This window comes from Oenanthe melanoleuca, chromosome 2, assembly GCF_029582105.1.
Source record: "Oenanthe melanoleuca isolate GR-GAL-2019-014 chromosome 2, OMel1.0, whole genome shotgun sequence".
In the NCBI taxonomy this organism is placed as follows: Eukaryota; Metazoa; Chordata; class Aves; order Passeriformes; family Muscicapidae; genus Oenanthe; species Oenanthe melanoleuca.
The window spans coordinates 38,107,469-38,125,662 of record NC_079335.1 but is presented as its reverse complement, the minus strand read 5'-3'; the positions used below and the strand labels follow the sequence as shown (position 1 = coordinate 38,125,662).

The window sequence follows — 18,194 nt, the reverse complement described above, 5'->3', positions numbered from 1 at the left end:
TTTTAAAAGTTTTTAAATTTAAATCTCAAAAGTCCTGCACTGAAAACTAATTTTTCAGGATAATTACTAAATGAAAAGTACACACCAAGAGACACACTGGAGCTAAGCATGCAAGGAAAGCTGAATGCATGCCACTTAAGATTCCTGTATTTGCTTGTACTTTTGTAGAATACTGTAGTTATTAATTTTTAAATATTATTGAATAGGATTGGTAAATCTCTAAGAAGGATTTTAATACATTTACACCTCTCCAGTTTACCTAGAAAAAGCAGGATAACTTTATCAACAACAGCCCACAGTATTTGTTTCCTCAGGTGTTTCAATTTTAGGAAATCTTGAAAAAATCAAATTGTATCATGTATGGAATCAGACCAATACATAATACAGAAGATTGTTTTAACTCTTAGAACTAAGGAAGCTTTGAAAGTTACTTTGTATTTTTCTTTGAAAAAAACACTGCATCCCTGCAAGAAGAATTCTGTTTTCTACAAAAGAATAAGTTTGTAAAAAAAAAAAAAAAAAATCCTAAACAACTTTTTTTTCCTGCTATTATTATCTCCATCTGGATTATACCTTAAAATTAAATCCAGTTTAGAAGAGTATCAAATTCTGAGAGAACACCCTTTCCTCTTTCTCCACCCTAAATCCTGAATTTTGTACTATGGTTGGATACACCAAATTTACTTTGTAATACATAGCTATAAGTCAAAAAAGATACTTCACAACACTTCTTCTTTACATAGTTATTTCCAGTGCCTATATCTATTTTCAGCATTAAAATATCAATGATTTAAAAGCTCCAAATTAGGTAAAAATGTAGTGACATGTTAAGCACTTCATACTGATGGTCACAGACACAGCATTTGAAGAGTTCTCAATACCATTAACTAGTTTATTTAAGTTAGTTCTGCACATCTACTACCATCTGCCTATCTACCCTGGTACATTAAAACTACCAACATATGGTGAACTGCTATTAATTTATCAAATTTCTATGCATTCCAGGGTAGTGTTACTTCAGTCAATAAAAATAATAGATCAGTTTAAGAAATATTCAGAAGGAACTTTTAAGTCTGAATTCTTACTAACTATAAAAGAGATCTCTAAACCATAAAAGGCAGTTTTGGAAAAATGTTCAATATCATTCCTTTATACAAAATGATGAATCTTTCTTCCTTAATGATCCCTTTTTCTAACCTTAGAGTAGTTAATGTGATTTAATTTTCACAACTGTGAGTCACTGGAAAACTTTGAGATTTCCTCCCAAATCTTTAACCACAAGGCTATCCTAGGCAACAAGTTTCTTTGGTCACACTTGCAGTAAGGGTACAGATCATTTGCAAGCACATGCTGTTCAACACAGAGGGCTATCACAACTCATACTCAACTTCCACAAATTCACAGGAAACATGTGCTGCAGTAGTCTCCCTCCAAGTTCAGTACCCCATCTTCCCTCTCAAGAACCACATACCTGTGTTAAATTTTCAATCTATAACTAAATACAGACTCCAAAAACAAAGCAAGTGTAAAGGAAACATTGCAACTCCTTATAAAGATATCAAATTGCCATGTTAAGAGGCATTGCTAATTTTTTAAAGTAGTATATTAAAAATAAAATTAAAATACATAGGAGATAATAGGGACAAGCAGAGCATTTCGCATCATCACAGTTAAACATTCACAAGTTAAAAATTAAGAAAAAAACCAGTAACAGCCAGAACCCATGCTAAAAGCAGGCATGCATACACACATGCACACATATACATGACACCAGACCACAGTTAGGATGACTTTTTTTTCTTTAAATAAAGCCAGAGGCAATTATTCCAAGTAATGTTATAACCACACAGCCAAGGTGTACTTGTACAGAGCCCCTACTTTGGCCAATTAAAAGTTAAGTTATTTTTCACTATTTTCAAAACCTTTGGGGATGGTTTAGGTCATTTAGGAACAGAATAAACTTTTGAACAAACTCACGTGTTCCCAACAAAACTGAATGCATTCAAAGTAAAAATAATGCACTTCACAACCTTCACAAAATGTCTGTGAAACTGCCCTACACACAGGGAATTCATCTCCTCCCACTGAATCCACAGCTAGCAGAACAGCACTAGATCTTAATATTAAACAACCTGAGACTATTTCATTTCTGCAACACACATTCCAAAAAACATTCTCCAAAAACACAACATTTTAATTAACACACCAAGAAAACTCCCCTGAAGACCTGCTACACACAAAAGAATTGCTGTGATCCCAACGATTCTGCACGTTTCCCCCTGTTACCCTTCCTTAATTTATCAGGCTAGGGCCGATTTGATACCTTTCCATTAAAAAAACAAACAACGAAGCACCCCTCTGCTAGAGGCAGAGGTGCTGCAGAGGTGATGACAGCCCTAGGAAAAGAGAAGCTGTCTCTTTAAAATGCCCTGCTATGTCCCTGATCCCACGTGGAACCAACATCAGCAGCACTTTCGCATTAACTTCAATGTGAGGCGAGATGAGGCATCATTATTTCACATAAATAAAACGAGGAGATTGCAGAACACATTCTTTGTAGAAGACAAACAGGTGAACTGAACGTGCCAGGGAAATCAGCAACCATCCGCAGAAGAGGTGCCCTGCCCCTGAGCCCTCTCTGCTCTCCCTATGGAGCATTAGCTCAACCCCACACCACTCTGAAGAATCCAGTTTAAATAGAGAAGGGAGCCACCAAGAAAACTTGAAATCCAAAGGCAACGAAAATGCACTTTATAAACCGGAAAGGTTTACTCTTTGCCTCACACATCCTAATTAGATCAGGAAAGTGACACTACAAAAGCATTACATTCCGGTCCGAGGAAAAAAAAAAAAAAAAAAAAAAAAAAAAAAAAAAAAAAAAAAAAAAAAAAAAAGGAAAGAAAAAGAGAGAGGAAAAGAAAGGAGCCCCCATCTCCCCAAATCCCCCCAAACACACACACACACACAAAAAAAGCATTTAAAAAGAAAGTTATAAAGCACCACATACAGCATTTATCTTATCTAGGATCACTCCACATTACCCCAAGTTATACACTTTCTGCACCATCATCTCCCCCTACCTCTCTGTCCTGAAAGGGATTTTCACGTTTTCTCATTGTCGGTGGCGAGTTATAAGAGGCTTTTGCCTTTCCAAAGAATTCATCAACAAAAAAAAATAATAAATATTAACTCCTTGCTCCCTGAAACCTTAAAACGGTCTCGGGAAGACACGGGTTTTATTCTGTTACCTTGAGGAAGAAAAGGGGGAGCAGCCCCGATTTTTAGGTATTTTTTGGCATTTTTTTCTGATTTTTATTTTGTTATATGCCTCAGTTCTCCCTCCATTTTGGTTGTTTATGATACTGACAACAAGCTGTCCCTGCTCTCTCTCTCTCTCTCTCTCCGGATCTCTCCTGCTTTCAGTTAGCAAACCCCCCTCCCCAATGCAACACGACTCAGCACTTACTTGGGTTCACACTTTTCTCTAAACACACACCGATGGGGAAGGGAAAAGCTCCTGGGCTACTCGGAGGGGGAGAGCAGGCAAATTCGTTTCTTTATTACGAAAAAAAAAACTTTTGTCCAAAAAACGACGGGAAAGGGGGGTCGAGTGCCCCAAAGTCACTCCGGATCCCCCCAAAGACGCGGCCGCCAGGTCCGGGGGACACCCCACGGGTAGCCGGGTCCACGGGGGAAATTTCTGTGCGAAATTTGCCCGGTTTGAGGCGGTGGGCGAATTTATATTAATTTTTTCCCTCATTTTTCGGCACCGCGGTCTCTAATGTCTTCCGCTCCCTCTCTCGCCGCTCTCGCCGCTGTCACTGCATTCACAGCACAGGCTCCGCAGAGGCGAGGAGGGGAGGGGGCGGCCGCGCCGCTCTGCCCCGGCCGCTGCCGCTGCCGCTGCCGCTGCCCGGGCCCGGCCCGCCCGGGGGTCGGCGGCGGGCACCCCGCGCCCTCCTGCCGTCCCGCGGGCAGCCCGCCGCCTCGCCCGCTCCTCGCGAACCAGCAGAGCGCCGCGGGGAGGGAGGGGAGGAGTGGAGGAAAACTCCTGAGAGAGGTTTTTTTCTGAAAAATCATCTCTTTCTCCCTCCGAGGGAGGGGAAGGGGGGTGGTGGGGGGGGGGCACCGCTCGCCTCGCCTCCCCTCCCCTGCTTTTCCCCCCGGGGGGGTCCGACGCGGGGCGGCGGGGGGCTGCGGGAGATGGTGGGGAGAGGGATGGAAGGGAGGGATGGTTAACACAAACTTTTCCTCACTGCTCGCTGCTCCTCTCTCCTCTCCCCCCTCCTTCTCCTCCTCCCCCTTCATAATTTAAATAACCCTGATATTTCCCTGCTAAACCCCGGCGCCTGCCCCCCAAACCCGCAGCAGACTCACCGCGGGAGCCTCAGCATCCCCTCTGCGCCCCGTTTCCACCCTTTACAGTGTTCTCCGATTTTTCTGTAATTTTTTCCCCATATTTCGGGCTGGACGCGGCGGGCCTGGAAATTGTTTGCTTTCCCGTCTTTCCAGCAGCCATTGTAGTGTATGCGCTGCGGTGCAGCCCAGCCTGCCGCACACGCCGCGCCCACACCGCCCGCCGCCCACACGCACCGCGGGTTGGACGCCTCCCCCAGTCAGTCAGGGCCGCGGCCGCGCCCCGCCGCCGGCGCCTGCGGCCCGCGCCGCCCGCCCCGTTGGTGGAAGGAGGCGCCGCTCACGGCCGGGGCGGGCGCGGCGCCGCCGCCATTGGCGGCCCGGCCGTGCCACTCAGAGCCGCCGGGGCGTGGGCGGCGGCGGCGCGGGGCCGGGGGGAGCCGCGGGGCCGGGAGCGGGGTAGGCTGCGCCCGTACTTAAGCGCGCTGCCCGAGCCGCTGACGTCTTTCGAATTGGAGACGGGCTGCCCCCCTCCCGCCCCGGGCTCCCGCGGACACGGCCGGGGACGGAGGTGAGTGCCGCCGGCGGCGACCCGCGCTGCGCCCGCCCGCCCGCCGCTTCCCCTTCCCGGCCGGCGGAGGGAAGTCCCGCTCGACCTTCGCCGCCCGCGGGCCGGGGCAGCCCCGCTCGGGCCCGGCGGCGGCGCGGCCCGGGCACCGCTCCCTGGCGGCAGGTGGTGCCGCGGGCAGGCGGCGGCCGCGGGGAGCGAGCCGGGGCGGGGGAAGGGTCGCCGGGCGCCTCGGCCGCTCCGCCGCCGGCGGCGGGCAGGGACCGGGCGGGGGGCGCCGGCCTCGCCTCCGCACCTGGGCGGCCCCGGCCCTCGGCGGGAGCCGGGCCGGGCGCGGCGGCAGCTCCGCGGGGCTGAGCGGCTCGGCCCGCCGGCCGCCTCCTCCTGCCCCCGCCGCCCCGACTGCCCGGAGAGCTGTGGGGTTGTTAGAACGGCCTTGGTTCCAGGGCTCACAGTTTTAATGAGCTGGTCTGTATTGCAGCATGATTGGCGAACTTGTGTCTATATGCGTGCGTTTGAAGCAGACCAGACGCTTTTCAATGGGCGGGAGCCTGTAGCAAAGTGCCCCAATGGTTTATGAACTGAAAAAGCCCTAGGGTTAAAGAGTGCCAGCAACAGCCCTGCTTCTCTGTGGTACAGTTTACAACTCTTAATGTGTTAAAGCATAATTAAGAACTGTGGAATAGACAAGCCTTCGGTTGTGGTTGGGCTCTGACCTGTAATCTGAAAGCAGGAAGGGAAGCCCGTACGTGTGTGAAGGCTGGGAGGAGGGGGAAGCTCGCTTCCTGCCCAACTGCTCATTCAGTCGCCCAGCAGCGGTTCGGCGTGACCCGCCTGCCCTTCCAGCTGATAGTGTTTCAAGTCTGAAGTACTTCGGAGAGGGGGAGAGAGCACCGCGCAGGAGCTAGCAGACCTTTTGGGTAATACTAGGAATGTTTAAGCATTTGCCTGCTCTGACTGTGCATCTTCGTTAGAACCTGAACTGCTTATTCGTTATGTAGGTGTTTAATGGATTGTATGCATTGTTCCTTAGGCCGGGCACGGTTGCAGGAGTGGTAGTGTAATTAAACTGAAAGTGTCGAGTGCAGTTTGTATAAGGGACACTGATGATGATGGCACATCCTATGACTCACAATTTTTCTTTCAGAGAGGTAGTCTGAAGTTAGACTGACACTGTACACCTTGAGGCATGTCTGCTTAGGTGGTAATATCAATGAAATGCAGAGTCATAACACAGACACATGCAAACATCTGAAAATATTGTATCTTGTTGTGGTGAGTTAGGTGAGGCACTGTGGTATGCTCCTTTTGCTTCCTACTTCTCCCTTCCCTCCTCGTTTCTTGAAGTCTGTGATGATGCCAGTATAGCTGCTTGTATTTCCATTTAAGTTGGAAGTGCCTGATCAAAAATGCACTTCCACCCATCAAAAAAGAGAACATTTGCCTAGCTTGTGAAATAAACTTAAGTGCTGGATAGTTCTCAAAGGAAAGTGAAAGCATTTCCTGATGCTTTAATTAAAAGGTCTGTTTTCAGAAGATGATCATATGGAAAGCAAAAAGTACTCCCAGCACCAGGCAAGTATACACACACAGCTTGTAAAACCTAAGGCTTGTTTGCTGGGAATAGTTTACTCTTACCCAAAGAAGAAACCCCATCTAAAATATGGTTTTCTATGAGCAACAAAGAACAGTATTTGAAGTTTTTTTTTTTCAATCTGGTATCAAGCAAAACAGGCATTTTACTCCATTCTTGCACTTACCATTCCCTAATGTGCACAGAAAAAGATCTTGGTTAAGAATTGGCATCAGTGTTTTTCGAGAAAGTAAAAAAAACAACAAGATTAAGCTATGTCCTTCATTAGCAGTGCTTTATTTTGCTCCCTCTGTCCTATGTTTCTGATTGCATTGATTCAAGCAGTCATCTGGTCAACATTAATTTATTTTTTGATCAATTTAGTATTTGTTTGGAACACATACCTGTATCAACATATGTGTGCCAGAGGCAATGTATAGGAAGCTGTAAAGGGAAAGAGGGTCTGCTGTTCATCTTGGTGTCATCATGTTGGATTGGTATAGATTCTTGGCACTGAACTTTGTGTCTCTCAAGCTTACAGTTCCTAGAGTCAGTGTCAAGCTACTAAATGGTAAAAAATGTGATTCAAACCGTCACACACAGTGTGTGGGTCTGGTCCCACCTTGCGGTGAAACCAGTTCTTTTTCTATTAAATATTTGATATAGCAACATGGAGATAGTTGGGCACTTGTACCTGGAAAGCTCAGTGAAGATGCAGATGTGATCCCGCTAAGGAGTAGGCACAAATCTGGAAAAGTTTACTTGTACATTCCTCCCACGCGCTATTAATTGCGGTGTCTACAGTGTGTTGGCTGTGAACAGCTTCTATGGAGCTGTTTCTCCTGCACATGGTCACTTCCTCCATGAGACACGCTGGTGTGACAGCTGCTGCAGTGGCTCCATTCTCTGCAGGAGTTCATCAGGGAGTCTTGGTGATGGGCTAAATTTGCTAGTGTTGTCTTGCCATTATTGAACTTTGCAAAAGAAGTTTGAGGTTTTTTTCTTTGGTTTTTTTTTTTTCTTTTTTAAGATAACCAAACTGTGTGTTACAGTTAAAGGCCTTTATTACATCCCGAAATTCAGACTTAACCCTGAGTTACTGTTAAAAGTAGATACTTAATCTGTTTATTTTCCCTTTCTAGCCAAGGTGCGAGTGTCTGCCTAGAATGTCCAGGCATGCAAAAAAGCTTAAAGATCACGATATAAATCCATGTGTAGCGGTAAGATGATCAAATTGAGATTTGTCTCTACATTTCAGTGTTAAATAATAATGAACTTTCTAGGGGACTGTTTTGCAAATAGCACACTTGTATTATAGCACTTCGCATTAAAAGTTTCTTAAGAGTCTGAAGATGGGAAGGGCTGAAAATCATCCATTATAATAAGCATAAAACAACAAGTAATTCTCCATAAACAGGAGTGAAACAACTGATAGCAGTCTCTTAAATTGTCTGTCCCTAAAACCAGAGCCTGAAAGCCTGGTTACACAAGCTTGGTTATTTTTTAAGTCTTTTGTGAGTTATACCAAGCATCATTGTAAACAATTCTTCTGTAGACTCTGTACTTACTGTCTGAAGAGTACTATTCTCTGTTATCTCCAAATGAAATCACTGCTTGGAAGTACTGATGATCCTTTGTAATAGGTGTTCCTTTGCTCTCTTTGGTAGTATTCTTTCATCTGAAGAGCTCACTCCTATCTTCATAGATATTCTGGGACTTGTTAAAATATTTAAACAGTGAGTACAGTAACTTCCCTCAGCTCTGAAGTATATTTTCCCCTATTAAAGGAAACAGATGCCACTACAAAATGTATGAGTGACAACAACTATAACAAGGATATGTGTACTGATTATTTTTTGAAGTATAAAAACTGCAGAAAATTCTGGGTAAGCACAGTAAACTTTCTAAATTTTATTCCTTGCTTTGTTTTATGTACATTACTTCTGACATTGCTGCTTTCTGAACCCTTGAATTCTGGTAATGATGTTTTTATGGTAACTTACCAGCCCAGGTAGTCTCAGTATTTGTTGCTGGCAGACTTAAGCACATGCACATCAAAGCACTTCACTTGATTGTTCTGAGTTTAGATTGTGAGTCAGTGTTCTTGCAGTACCTGATGTTTTCCTCTGAACTTGAGTCACATATTTCTAGTAATAAGTTCTCTTTTGAACGGATGCAGTGAAAATGTTCTGAGGCAAGGTAAGGTTATCTGGTTTCCCACTGGCTTGGATCATGGTTACTTTAACCTAATATAAAGCTTATTTGGTGGTGGAGAAGTATCATGAGAAACTGTGTGCAGTTAAACTGTTTTCTGCCTTTTTCTTTCCTTATACCATTGTAGTAAAGAGGTTTTAGCTTAGGCTTAAATACTTGTGCCAACTACAAAAATAACCTGTTTACAGATGATTGTGCATTAGTCTGGCATAGAGTAATGGGAATACTGATTGCACTGTATTCTGAGGCAGCAAGGTAAACTATCAGATATCTTGAACTAATTACTAGTATGTTTAGTTATCAGGTAATCAGGCTCAGAGTACCTGGGTCTTGATATATAAAGCATTTTTCTATTAAAGAGTCTTGCTCATTCAGAGCTCAGGAGCAGAGATTCTGTGAAATCTGTTCTCATGTTCACTTTGTTCTATTTTCAGCATGAAATTATGATGCAAAGGAAGAGAAATGGTGTGAAACCAGAGATGCCTACAGCAGAAGAAAGAAAAAGCATCTTGGAATCGATGGGGAAGCCCTACTGACTAGAATCCTGAATTGACTGTTATCACTGTACATATGAAGACTTAGCAGCAGGAAGTTACCATTTTATGAACTGGATTTTACTGTTGCCATATCTTGGATTAAAATAAGATCTTAAACTATGAAATGTGTGAGCTTTCTAGGATAGAACTTCCTGGGTTTATTCATACTTCCTGTCATAGGAACCTGAACTCTTTTTATTGGAAGATATGAATATCAATGCAACTTGTTTAGAAACTTTTGGAAATAGAAAGTACCTTGCTGTGAAATACTAAATGTAAAATTAATGAGACTTGCAGAAAGTCTGTTTGAAAAGATGGGGGTTGGTGAGCATTGCAGTGTGGTTCTAAGACTGGAGCAGGTTGAGAAGCTGGTACATGCAACATGTTTCTTGCACTAAGCTGTTCTGCTCAATAGTATGGATTTACCATGTGTGATTTTATCACTGTTTTCACAATTGATGTATTCTGTGTTCCCAGTTTAAATAAGACTGTTAATGAACTAAAATCCTAAATCAAACAAGCTTGTCATTAGGTCTGCCACTGCACTTGTCAGTGACAGCAGAAACTTGCGGTAAATCAGATCTGCAGGCTTTGCTAGTTAGAAGGTTAGAGAGATTGGTCAAGATAAAACTGAGCTCCTCAGGTCTGAGCTGAATAGTAGTTTCTGTGGATAGTAAATAGATACTTTAGTGTCGGGCAGGCAGGGGGGACTTGCAGACATGTAAACAGATCCTCTGAGTGACATGGCAGGTTTAACTATAGTACATCTATCTAAGACTCTGGACAGCTGAAACCTGGGGTTTGGAAATGCTTACTCATACAAGATTGCAAAGCTCAGTTTAAACTGGTACTCTAATCTTAAATAAGCTTGATTCTTTAGCTAAATTGAACAACTAATAAATGTAAGCAAGTTGCTGTCTAGTGGAAACAGTGGTTTTTACCTTTTACCTTTGGGTGTCCTGGCTTAAAGCTTGTATCCTGTGATAAAGCAGAAAAAACTACTGTCATGAGCTCAGGTTCCATGTGAAATCCTCTAGTTCTTACTGGGATCAACTTGGCAGAACTCTGGCTGACCTCATGAAGGATGGTGTAAAAGTGTTGCCTCTCTATTTAGACTGTTTTGGAAAGACTTCATGGCTTTCTGTTTCTCCTGTCTGGCTTGTCTTGTTTCTTTCCACTGTAGGCCTATTTCTATGCTTACTGTGATTTTTGTGCTTGATCTGACTAGTAACTCCACAAAATCTGCTTTGCTCCTTTCTGTTCTCCATCTACATCTGAGTTTTGAAGTGGATTGATCCTGCCCTCTCTGTTGGAATGAGTGTGTAACTATGCCTTTTGAGTATACAATTCTTCAAGCAAAGCTGTGCAGCCTTCAAGCATGTCACAAGTTCTCTTGTCAGTTCCTGGCAAGGAAAATGTACTTTCTTCCATCGAGATCATAAGATTCTTTATTTCAAATTACTTTCTCTTCACTGAAAGTGCTAACTTTGACATTTTCCTCTTTTTGTGGATGGTTTCTTTGGGGTGTTTTTTTGTTGTTGTTGTCTTTGGTTGTTTTTTTGTTGTTGTTAGTTTTTGTTAGTGTGTGTGTGGAGCTGAAGATATTTTCATTTTAGATTCAAGGGCTTGCTCTTTTCTGCTACATCTTTGCCACTTTTTAATACCCTCCTACATACCAATCTTTCCTCTCTTTTTTTTTTTTCCCCATTTGGCACCAGTTCTTTTTTGACTGACTTTAACGATTTAGTCTGTTCTCATTGCAGTTTTTTTCTAAGTACCTTTGTTCTGTCTCTGATCTAATGATGTAGTCTTGCAATGACTTTCTAATACAACTCCTTTTGAAGGTTGTGTGTTCTCTGCTTTCTCATAGTGGGAGAACTTCTTGCTTTCATTAAACCTACCCATAATACTTCCTCATTAACCATGCCTCTCTTTGATCTTGTTTGTCTGAAGATTTTGGGGAGCTATTGTCCTCTTCCTTAGGGCTGTGTCTCTTCAGACTCTTCTGGCTTTGCTGCCTTGCTTGTCTAAGGGCACCTTCTCTCCTACTTGGCACAGGTTTGTCATTTGCCACCTCTGCTGTATCTTTGGACATGTTCTTTGCTCCTGTGGCTTTAGCTACTATTCTAGTGCTTGCTGTTTTTCTGTTGCTGTGTTCTTAAATTGTGGACTTATGTTAAAATCTACAGTATATTTTAAATATATGCAAGAAAAATGTGATCTCATTCTTTGTTGTCATGCCAGTTCTTCTTCCCATAACTTCAAGGAACTTGGGCTTCTCATTTATCCTAGGATTTCCTTTCAGGTTTTCTTTGCATGTAGAAATGCTCCTTCTCTTAGGTTAAGTGGTGCACTTACAAGTTTGGTATTTTTTTTTGTTTTTTTTTTTTTTTTTCCCCTGACAATATTTACTTGGAAAGCTTCCACTAATGTTGTTTTCTTTTAAAGGATGACTGGCCTATCTTTTGGCATTGATAGGTACCCTGTGCTGATTTGTAAAGTATAAATAACTAGTACTGGTCTTCAAAAAATCAGAAATAGAGATGCATTACTGCTGTCAGGTATCAGTGCAGGAATGTGGGATCACAGGATGGGCTAAGGCACATGTAATACAGAGAAACAGTAGTCTGACACTAGACCTCCAATCATCAGTGGATGCACATGGCGTGTTCCCTGTGGATGTTACAGCAAAAATGAGTTCAGTGTAGAACTGAGGGTAATTTAAGCAGTGACCTTGTAGACTTAATTCAGGTAAACAGTCATCCATTGTAAGGAATGCCATTTATTTCCATTGAATGTGCCTTAATGTTAAATAACACAAGTTTATGAAAAATCTTGGGAGAGCAAGCAGTTTTCTCAGTTGTAATGTCTCTCAAGAGTGGTCTGTTACTTGAGTATGAGTTTTTATTATTTTTATCCTTTACCTGAGGTTGGTGTTCTTGCTTTCACTACTGAAGATTGAGTGGTAAAGCATGATAGCTAAAATATAGGCTCTTACAAGTTGAGATTTTTCCATTAATTTTTGTAGTGTGATTAACTGCCTTTGGTTGTGAGCCAAAGATAATGGTCTTTTCCTCATACCTGGGAGCTTACATTCCACACTTCACTGAAACAGAGGTAAGCTTCAGCCTGTCTTTCCCTAAAGCACACTCTTGTGTGTTAACCCAAAAAGCATAACACAGTGGGTCAATATAATTAAGAAGCAGGGAAGGGACCTGTAGGCTGGGTTTTGTTTTAGGGTTTGTTTTTTTAATACGTGTAATTACTCATTTTGCTTGTGATATAAGGACCAAATCTGGATAGTGGAATTAATGTTTGATAATTTTTTGTTTGACAGCTGGATGGTGCTGTTGTACAACAGACTGAAAACAGAAGCACTCCACCCACTACTGGCTCTTTCAAGCTTTTTTGGTCTCTTCCCATCGAGGTAGCAGAATTCATCCAATAGAAAGGAAAGATTGGTCTTGTCTCTACACTGTAAATAAAAAAGGAAGACAGGACTCTAAAATCACTGCTGGGAAATAAGAGATTTCTGTGTGGCCTGAGAAGCCTTGGAATCTGGTCCTTTTTCAATGTGGTTATTTGATCACAACTAGGCACTGAGCTATAGGATTTCTCCCAGGTCTAGGTGAATATCCTGGTTCCCATCTGTACATTTTTGCCATCACATTTTCTCTGTTACCCTACAGTGCAAGGCCTCTTCTTGCTCAGAATTTTCTGCTATCACAATTGGGATGTGTCTGTGCTCTTGAAGATGTTCAAAGGAAGTTCACAGAATTGCAGAGTATGCTGATTTGGAAGGGGCCCACAAGGATTGTTGAGTCCAAATTGTCTAACTCTAGAGTCGTGAAAATTTCTTTGGATTTAGCTGAAGCTTTTGGAAAGCAGGGTGTTGCATCAGCTTCTGCTCTAAGTCTCTTTCATGGTCTTGTAATGAAATTTTTGCACTCAAGTGATCAAGAATGTGTGCCTAGATGAGCTTTTGGTAGAACTTTTTGCAGTTGAGCTGGTGTCTGTCAAAGTGGAAAACAGTTGTAACAAGGTGATGCGTAGTGACAAAAAATATTATGCTCAAGATAGTATATTCAGGCAATACCTCATTTCTAAAAGTGCTTCACAGCTCTAAAGTTTACACTAAGAAATAGGGGCCATCAGCTCAAGCCTGACTTTGACAAATCTAAATGTTTTTAATTGATAAGATTCCAATTGTTTTGGCAAAAAAAAAGAAAAAAATTGCGGTGTTTTTATGGAAATAGCTGCTGGTAATATTTTGTTACTCTGTCACATGTGGATCTCAAATTTTTATTTCACTGAAACGTGGATCCCTGAGCAGTCCTTGTCTGCAGAGTTGCATGCAGTTGTTGAAGTGATCAGTGAATGTGGTTGCCTATTACAAGTAGGGTGGCATTTTCTCCTATTTTTATTAAATAGTGGAATTGAATGAGGTTGCTGCATAGGAAAAGGTCATGCTTGCTTCAATTCATGTTTCAAAAGGATGGAATGAAGGTAATAGGACAAACCCTTAGGTAGGGGGTACACTATGAATTTACCATATCCTGCAATATCAGCTTTGAGTTTCTGACTCAAGTTTTTTTTTACTTTCTAGCTCTGTTTTTCCTAATGCTGAATGGATTTGAATGGATGTTACTGATGTTACTTTGAGTCTAGAATTGCTGTTTACTTGTAGAGAATGACTCTTTGGGCAAGTTCTTCCCTTGTGATCTATTTCCAGCTCAGCTTGCACATTGACAGATCATGCACCAGCCCAAGAGAAAAAACATTTGCTGTTCAATAAGGGATTAATGCTGTTGATGAGATGCCTGACATGGTATGTTCACATATGTTCTTGCACAAGCCTTTAAAAGGACATTCGACATTCAGCAAATCTGAACACCAGAAGGCATCCCAGGACTCTACTTCCAGTCTCTCAGTAATTCCTGGGGTTTCTAATGAGTAGAATCATTCACTATACTACATTCACATGCATAAACCCTTTTGTGGGTAGTGAATGTGTTAGCATGTGCAGAGTTTTTTTTGAAATCTGTGTTCAATACAGATTTCAACATCTCTGGATGAGAAGTTATCTCTGTATCACCAAGCACCACAGAAGTTGGCTATGTTTTATAATTAGGTGTGATTTCTCTAGAGAGACATGATTGCAGGAAAAAGAAGTTGCCTCCCTGTTGCCTCTTTTTCTCTACTGGAAGATGTGTGTGGTATTTGGGATATGCTTTTCTTCACAGTGGGTTTTGGATTAGGAATCATGTGCTTTGGATTTTATCTAACAGGTAACCTGTCAGGTAGCTCACAGACAGTGTTGACTCCTACAGTATTTATCCAAATGACCTTGAAATTACTTATTCAAAGAAACAAAATGAAGGTCATCGCCTCTCCCACCTCAACCCTTTATTCCTATGGCTGAAGTAGTGACATCTAATATTAGTTTGCCTGGTGATTTCTCATAGCATCATGAGAGACCCTACCTAACAAAAGAGTAGTCAGCATATGCTGGGTAATGTAGTAAGTATAGAAGTGTATATAAAGTGGTATAATGGGTGGTGAAACACAGGGCTCTGAGAAAAGCCATGATAAGGACCTACCTTCATAATAAAGTATGAAATTGTCCTTCTGGCAGCCCTGGGAAAATAACACCTACCCAGAAACAGCAGGACATAACAAAGAGTTTCTGTACTACAAATAAGGGTAATATAAACAAAGTTTTCCTCCTATACATTTCTTAAAGAAATGTGGTATTTATGCAGATCATATTACTGGTACCTTTCTTCCTCAGCTACTAAAAATCCCTAATTCCTGAGAGGGAAAAAAAAAATAGTTTTTGGCAGTAGCTTAGTGCTTCTTATGCATCTGCCTTGAAATTTGCCCTGCTTTGGAGGACAGCTACAATTTAATTAACCACAAGTAGAAAAAGAACTTCTAAATTCTTCACAAAGACAATATTCTACCAGCTGGGCTGGAAAAAACCCAAAACACCAAATATGCAAGTAATGGCAGCTAATGGCATTTCCAAGCAGGCCTATTTTGTACCTATACCAATAGTTTAATTGTTCAAACTTCTAGGCCTCATTCTGCTAAAAAGACACAAAAAAAACCTCACCAAAAGAACAAGTTGAAGAAAACCCCCAAACCTGAGAGGAAACCAGCCTAAATCTAAGTAGACATTTGCACATCAGTGTTCATTGCATGCCTGTGATCATGTGCATGTTTGCCTTCTTGCAAAGCCTACAAATATGACTTTTCCCATCTTTAAAACCTGTTTAAAATATTTTAGTATTATTAAGCTAAGTATAATTTGTGAAGATAATTCAAGCAAGCAAAGAGAAAATAGAAAAAAAGAACATTTGAGGGCATCTGCAGACTTTAGTATGAAATAAAAATATATTTATTTTATGTAAAATTCCTCTCCTAGAGGATTTTTTAATTACCAATGTAAAATCTGGATTTTTTTTAACAAAATAGTGACCTAGGCCTAGATACATTACTCTTCTGAATAGCTTTTATAAGTTCATGTGCACCTGTAGTATTGAAGTTCCCTACTCAGTAAATGGCCAGGAGCCTCAATCACCAATGATGATGTGTTAGAACACAGGGATGGGGCACAGTGCAGCCTCTCCCTTATTTTTTGTAGCCCTGTAGCATCCCCACAGGGCTCTTGTAGTCATGGACCCATGCCCAGACATTATGAGTTTCAGACAAGCTTTTTCAGAATGGAAATCTGTGGCTTTTAGGCAGTGTTTCTTCCCCATGTCTGTTGGCCCTCTAGGTATGTTTCAGGCTATACTCGTGGTGTGGAAATGCCCAACCACTTGATACATCTTAAATTCTGACCTTTAACTGTTCATATTACACTCCTCATGTTCTTACACCTTTATCCAAGTTCCTCAAGAAGTTGCACCACCTGCTAAATTCAAGTATCTCTCCTCCCATCTGAAGAAGTTGGTGCAAAAAAAAGTATATGGGAATATTTTGCCCCTACTCATATTCCCTTAAAGAAACAACTTTTTTGGGCAACTCAAGCCCAGTTCTGGTCCAGTTTTCTTGTCCTGAGGTAAACCCAAAGTTTGCCTTTGAGAAGACAAGTGTGTCTACTTTATTCACCTCTCCCCTCAATGACAGGAATTGTTTTCAAGCCAGGCTGCATGGTCAGAGTGGAAGTGCAGTAGATGCTCCTGTTCTGTGGAAACTGCAGATCAAAGTGATTATTGAGACTTATTTTGACTGTAGCCAAGCATTCTAAAGCATTACTCAGACTGTGAATTTGGCTTTTCTGCACTGTATGTTAAAGAATAATCAACAGTGTGCCTTTGCTAAGTTTGGTGTATTAATTGTTCATTGCAGAACATGGAAAGCAACAAATTGTTACTAGGGTTTTTTTTGTTTGTTTGTTTGTTTGTTTGTTTGAAGTGGTGCCCATGATTAGTAGATAAAACCTTATAAGGTGAGATAAATTGAAGGGCTGAGCTGTCTAACAGCTCAGTAATGTCAAATGAGGAGACCCTGCTCCCTTTACCCCGTGCAATTGCCTAGGGACAGCTCACTTTGGACCTTCCACCAGTTCTTACACTTGCTGGGTCCTTCACTGGACTGCTCACATTTGCTAACCAAGCAAATTAAAGGGAAGAGCTTCTGTGTGGGTAGTGACTGGTCTTACATAATTTCACACTGAAAGTGATTGTGCCAGCGCTGGGACAGGTGTGCCTGGGGCAGCAAGCAGCAGCTACAGCTAACCATTTGTGGTTGCTGCCCTTCTGTTCAGCTATGGACCTTTAAGCCAAGGGACCTCCCATGTAAGCTTGGGTTGCCACCAGCCAAAGTGACGAGTCAGGACTGAGACAGCTCACATCCTCTATGGCTCACCAGAGAGACCTCTAACACCAAAAGACTCCAGTTGCATGTCAGTGGGTTCAATTCCAATTTCCCCATCTAATTGTTTAACAACAAAAGCCTGCAAAAAAAGGTCTGACTAACTAATCATGAGTATTGCTTCCTGTTTGCTGAAGCTAAACCCAGAACAACGGTTTGTGTAATGATGATGAACTGTTAAATAAAATTAAGTCTCCTTCCCTATGGACTTCATAATAAAAATTGTAAACAATGTTTTGCAAACAAAGCTGCGGGCCTACGGGCTGTCATTCCCAGATGGCATGAATTAGTGGAGGAAGTTTTGTTGCGCTTCCCTTCCCCAGCCCTCCACCCCTCCCTGGGTTCTGCATGTGCTAGCTTTGGACAGGAATGACTCAGCTGCTGGTGAATCACCTGCTGAAGTGCTGAAAGTGCTGGCTTGGATGCAGTTCCTCAAGCAACAGTGAACTGTCAAGGCAGACTGGCAAGAGAATAGTCTTCTGCAGCTGGGAGAATTTTTGTGCTTCCACATCTTGATTTGCTGCTATTAGGGGCTGCACAGATACTGCTGTGGTTTCAAAAATGCCTGTTGAGATCTTGCTTGCTAAAAAACTTCTTTGTGCAACTGCTTATTCATGACAGGGCTTTTCAAGGCATTACTCAAAAGCTGTTCTTAAGAGACAACCAGGTGGTGAATGGCTCATGTGCAATGTAACTGGAGAAATGCTTGTAAGGGATGCTTCACTGTTCTCCTGTTGGTGACCTGAAAAGTAAGGGATATTCCAATCAGAGAGATTGTTCCAGAAAAATATATAGGTGTAGAAAATCCTTCTGAAATCTTGCTATTTCAAATTACTGTGTTCTGGATTGGTGGTGGTAGAGAAAGACAGAAGGAAAACTAAAAACCACATGGAAAACTTTGCCAGGTTCTACATGTCCACATGTCCAACCAGCTAGGGAAAAAAACATGGAAAACCTATTGTCACTATGTGTTAAGTCTAAATGTCTTATAAAGAGAGACTGTTTGAGAGATACAAACCAGTGTTCGTTTACTAAATAATTTTTAACTTATGTGTTCAATGTGCCT

General features: G+C 42.1%; 2 protein-coding genes across 4 annotated transcripts in view; one reads left to right on the top strand and one right to left on the bottom strand.

The window, feature by feature from the left end:
• PLAG1 (PLAG1 zinc finger) overlaps positions 1-4,589 on the bottom strand; it is a 51,109-nt gene extending 46,520 nt beyond the window's left edge. Inside the window, exon 1 of one of the 2 annotated variants that reach the window (XM_056483797.1) lies at positions 4,378-4,589. The gene's annotated coding sequence lies outside the window, so the exon portion shown is untranslated. The remainder of the gene's footprint in view (positions 1-4,377) is intronic. The other variant, XM_056483798.1, reaches the window with a different exon arrangement.
• A 68-nt stretch (positions 4,590-4,657) lies between these two features.
• CHCHD7 (coiled-coil-helix-coiled-coil-helix domain containing 7) lies at positions 4,658-18,178 on the top strand. Of its 2 annotated transcripts, XR_008839758.1 has the most exons (5): positions 4,658-4,927; positions 7,640-7,717; positions 8,285-8,383; positions 9,146-12,364; positions 12,585-18,178. XR_008839758.1 is itself a non-coding variant. In XM_056483799.1 (4 exons), exons 2-4 carry the CDS (start codon positions 7,664-7,666, stop codon positions 9,245-9,247), a joined length of 255 nt encoding a protein of 84 aa, XP_056339774.1. In that variant the 5' UTR covers positions 4,658-4,927; positions 7,640-7,663; the 3' UTR covers positions 9,248-18,178. The 2 variants fall into 2 exon arrangements, 1 of the variants encoding a protein (XP_056339774.1); XM_056483799.1 differs by having other exon boundaries at positions 9,146-18,178.
• The last annotated feature ends 16 nt before the right edge of the window (positions 18,179-18,194 follow it).

Bases quoted from the DNA above. Each gene is read 5' to 3' on its own strand.
- CHCHD7 (XM_056483799.1), top strand. From the start codon at position 7,664: ATGTCCAGGCATGCAAAAAAGCTTAAAGATCACGATATAAATCCATGT. The intron at 7,718-8,284 runs GTAAGATGATCA...CCCCTATTAAAG, and splicing joins ATATAAATCCATGTGTAGCG to GAAACAGATGCCACTACAAA. The intron at 8,384-9,145 runs GTAAGCACAGTA...TTCTATTTTCAG, and splicing joins AAAACTGCAGAAAATTCTGG to CATGAAATTATGATGCAAAG.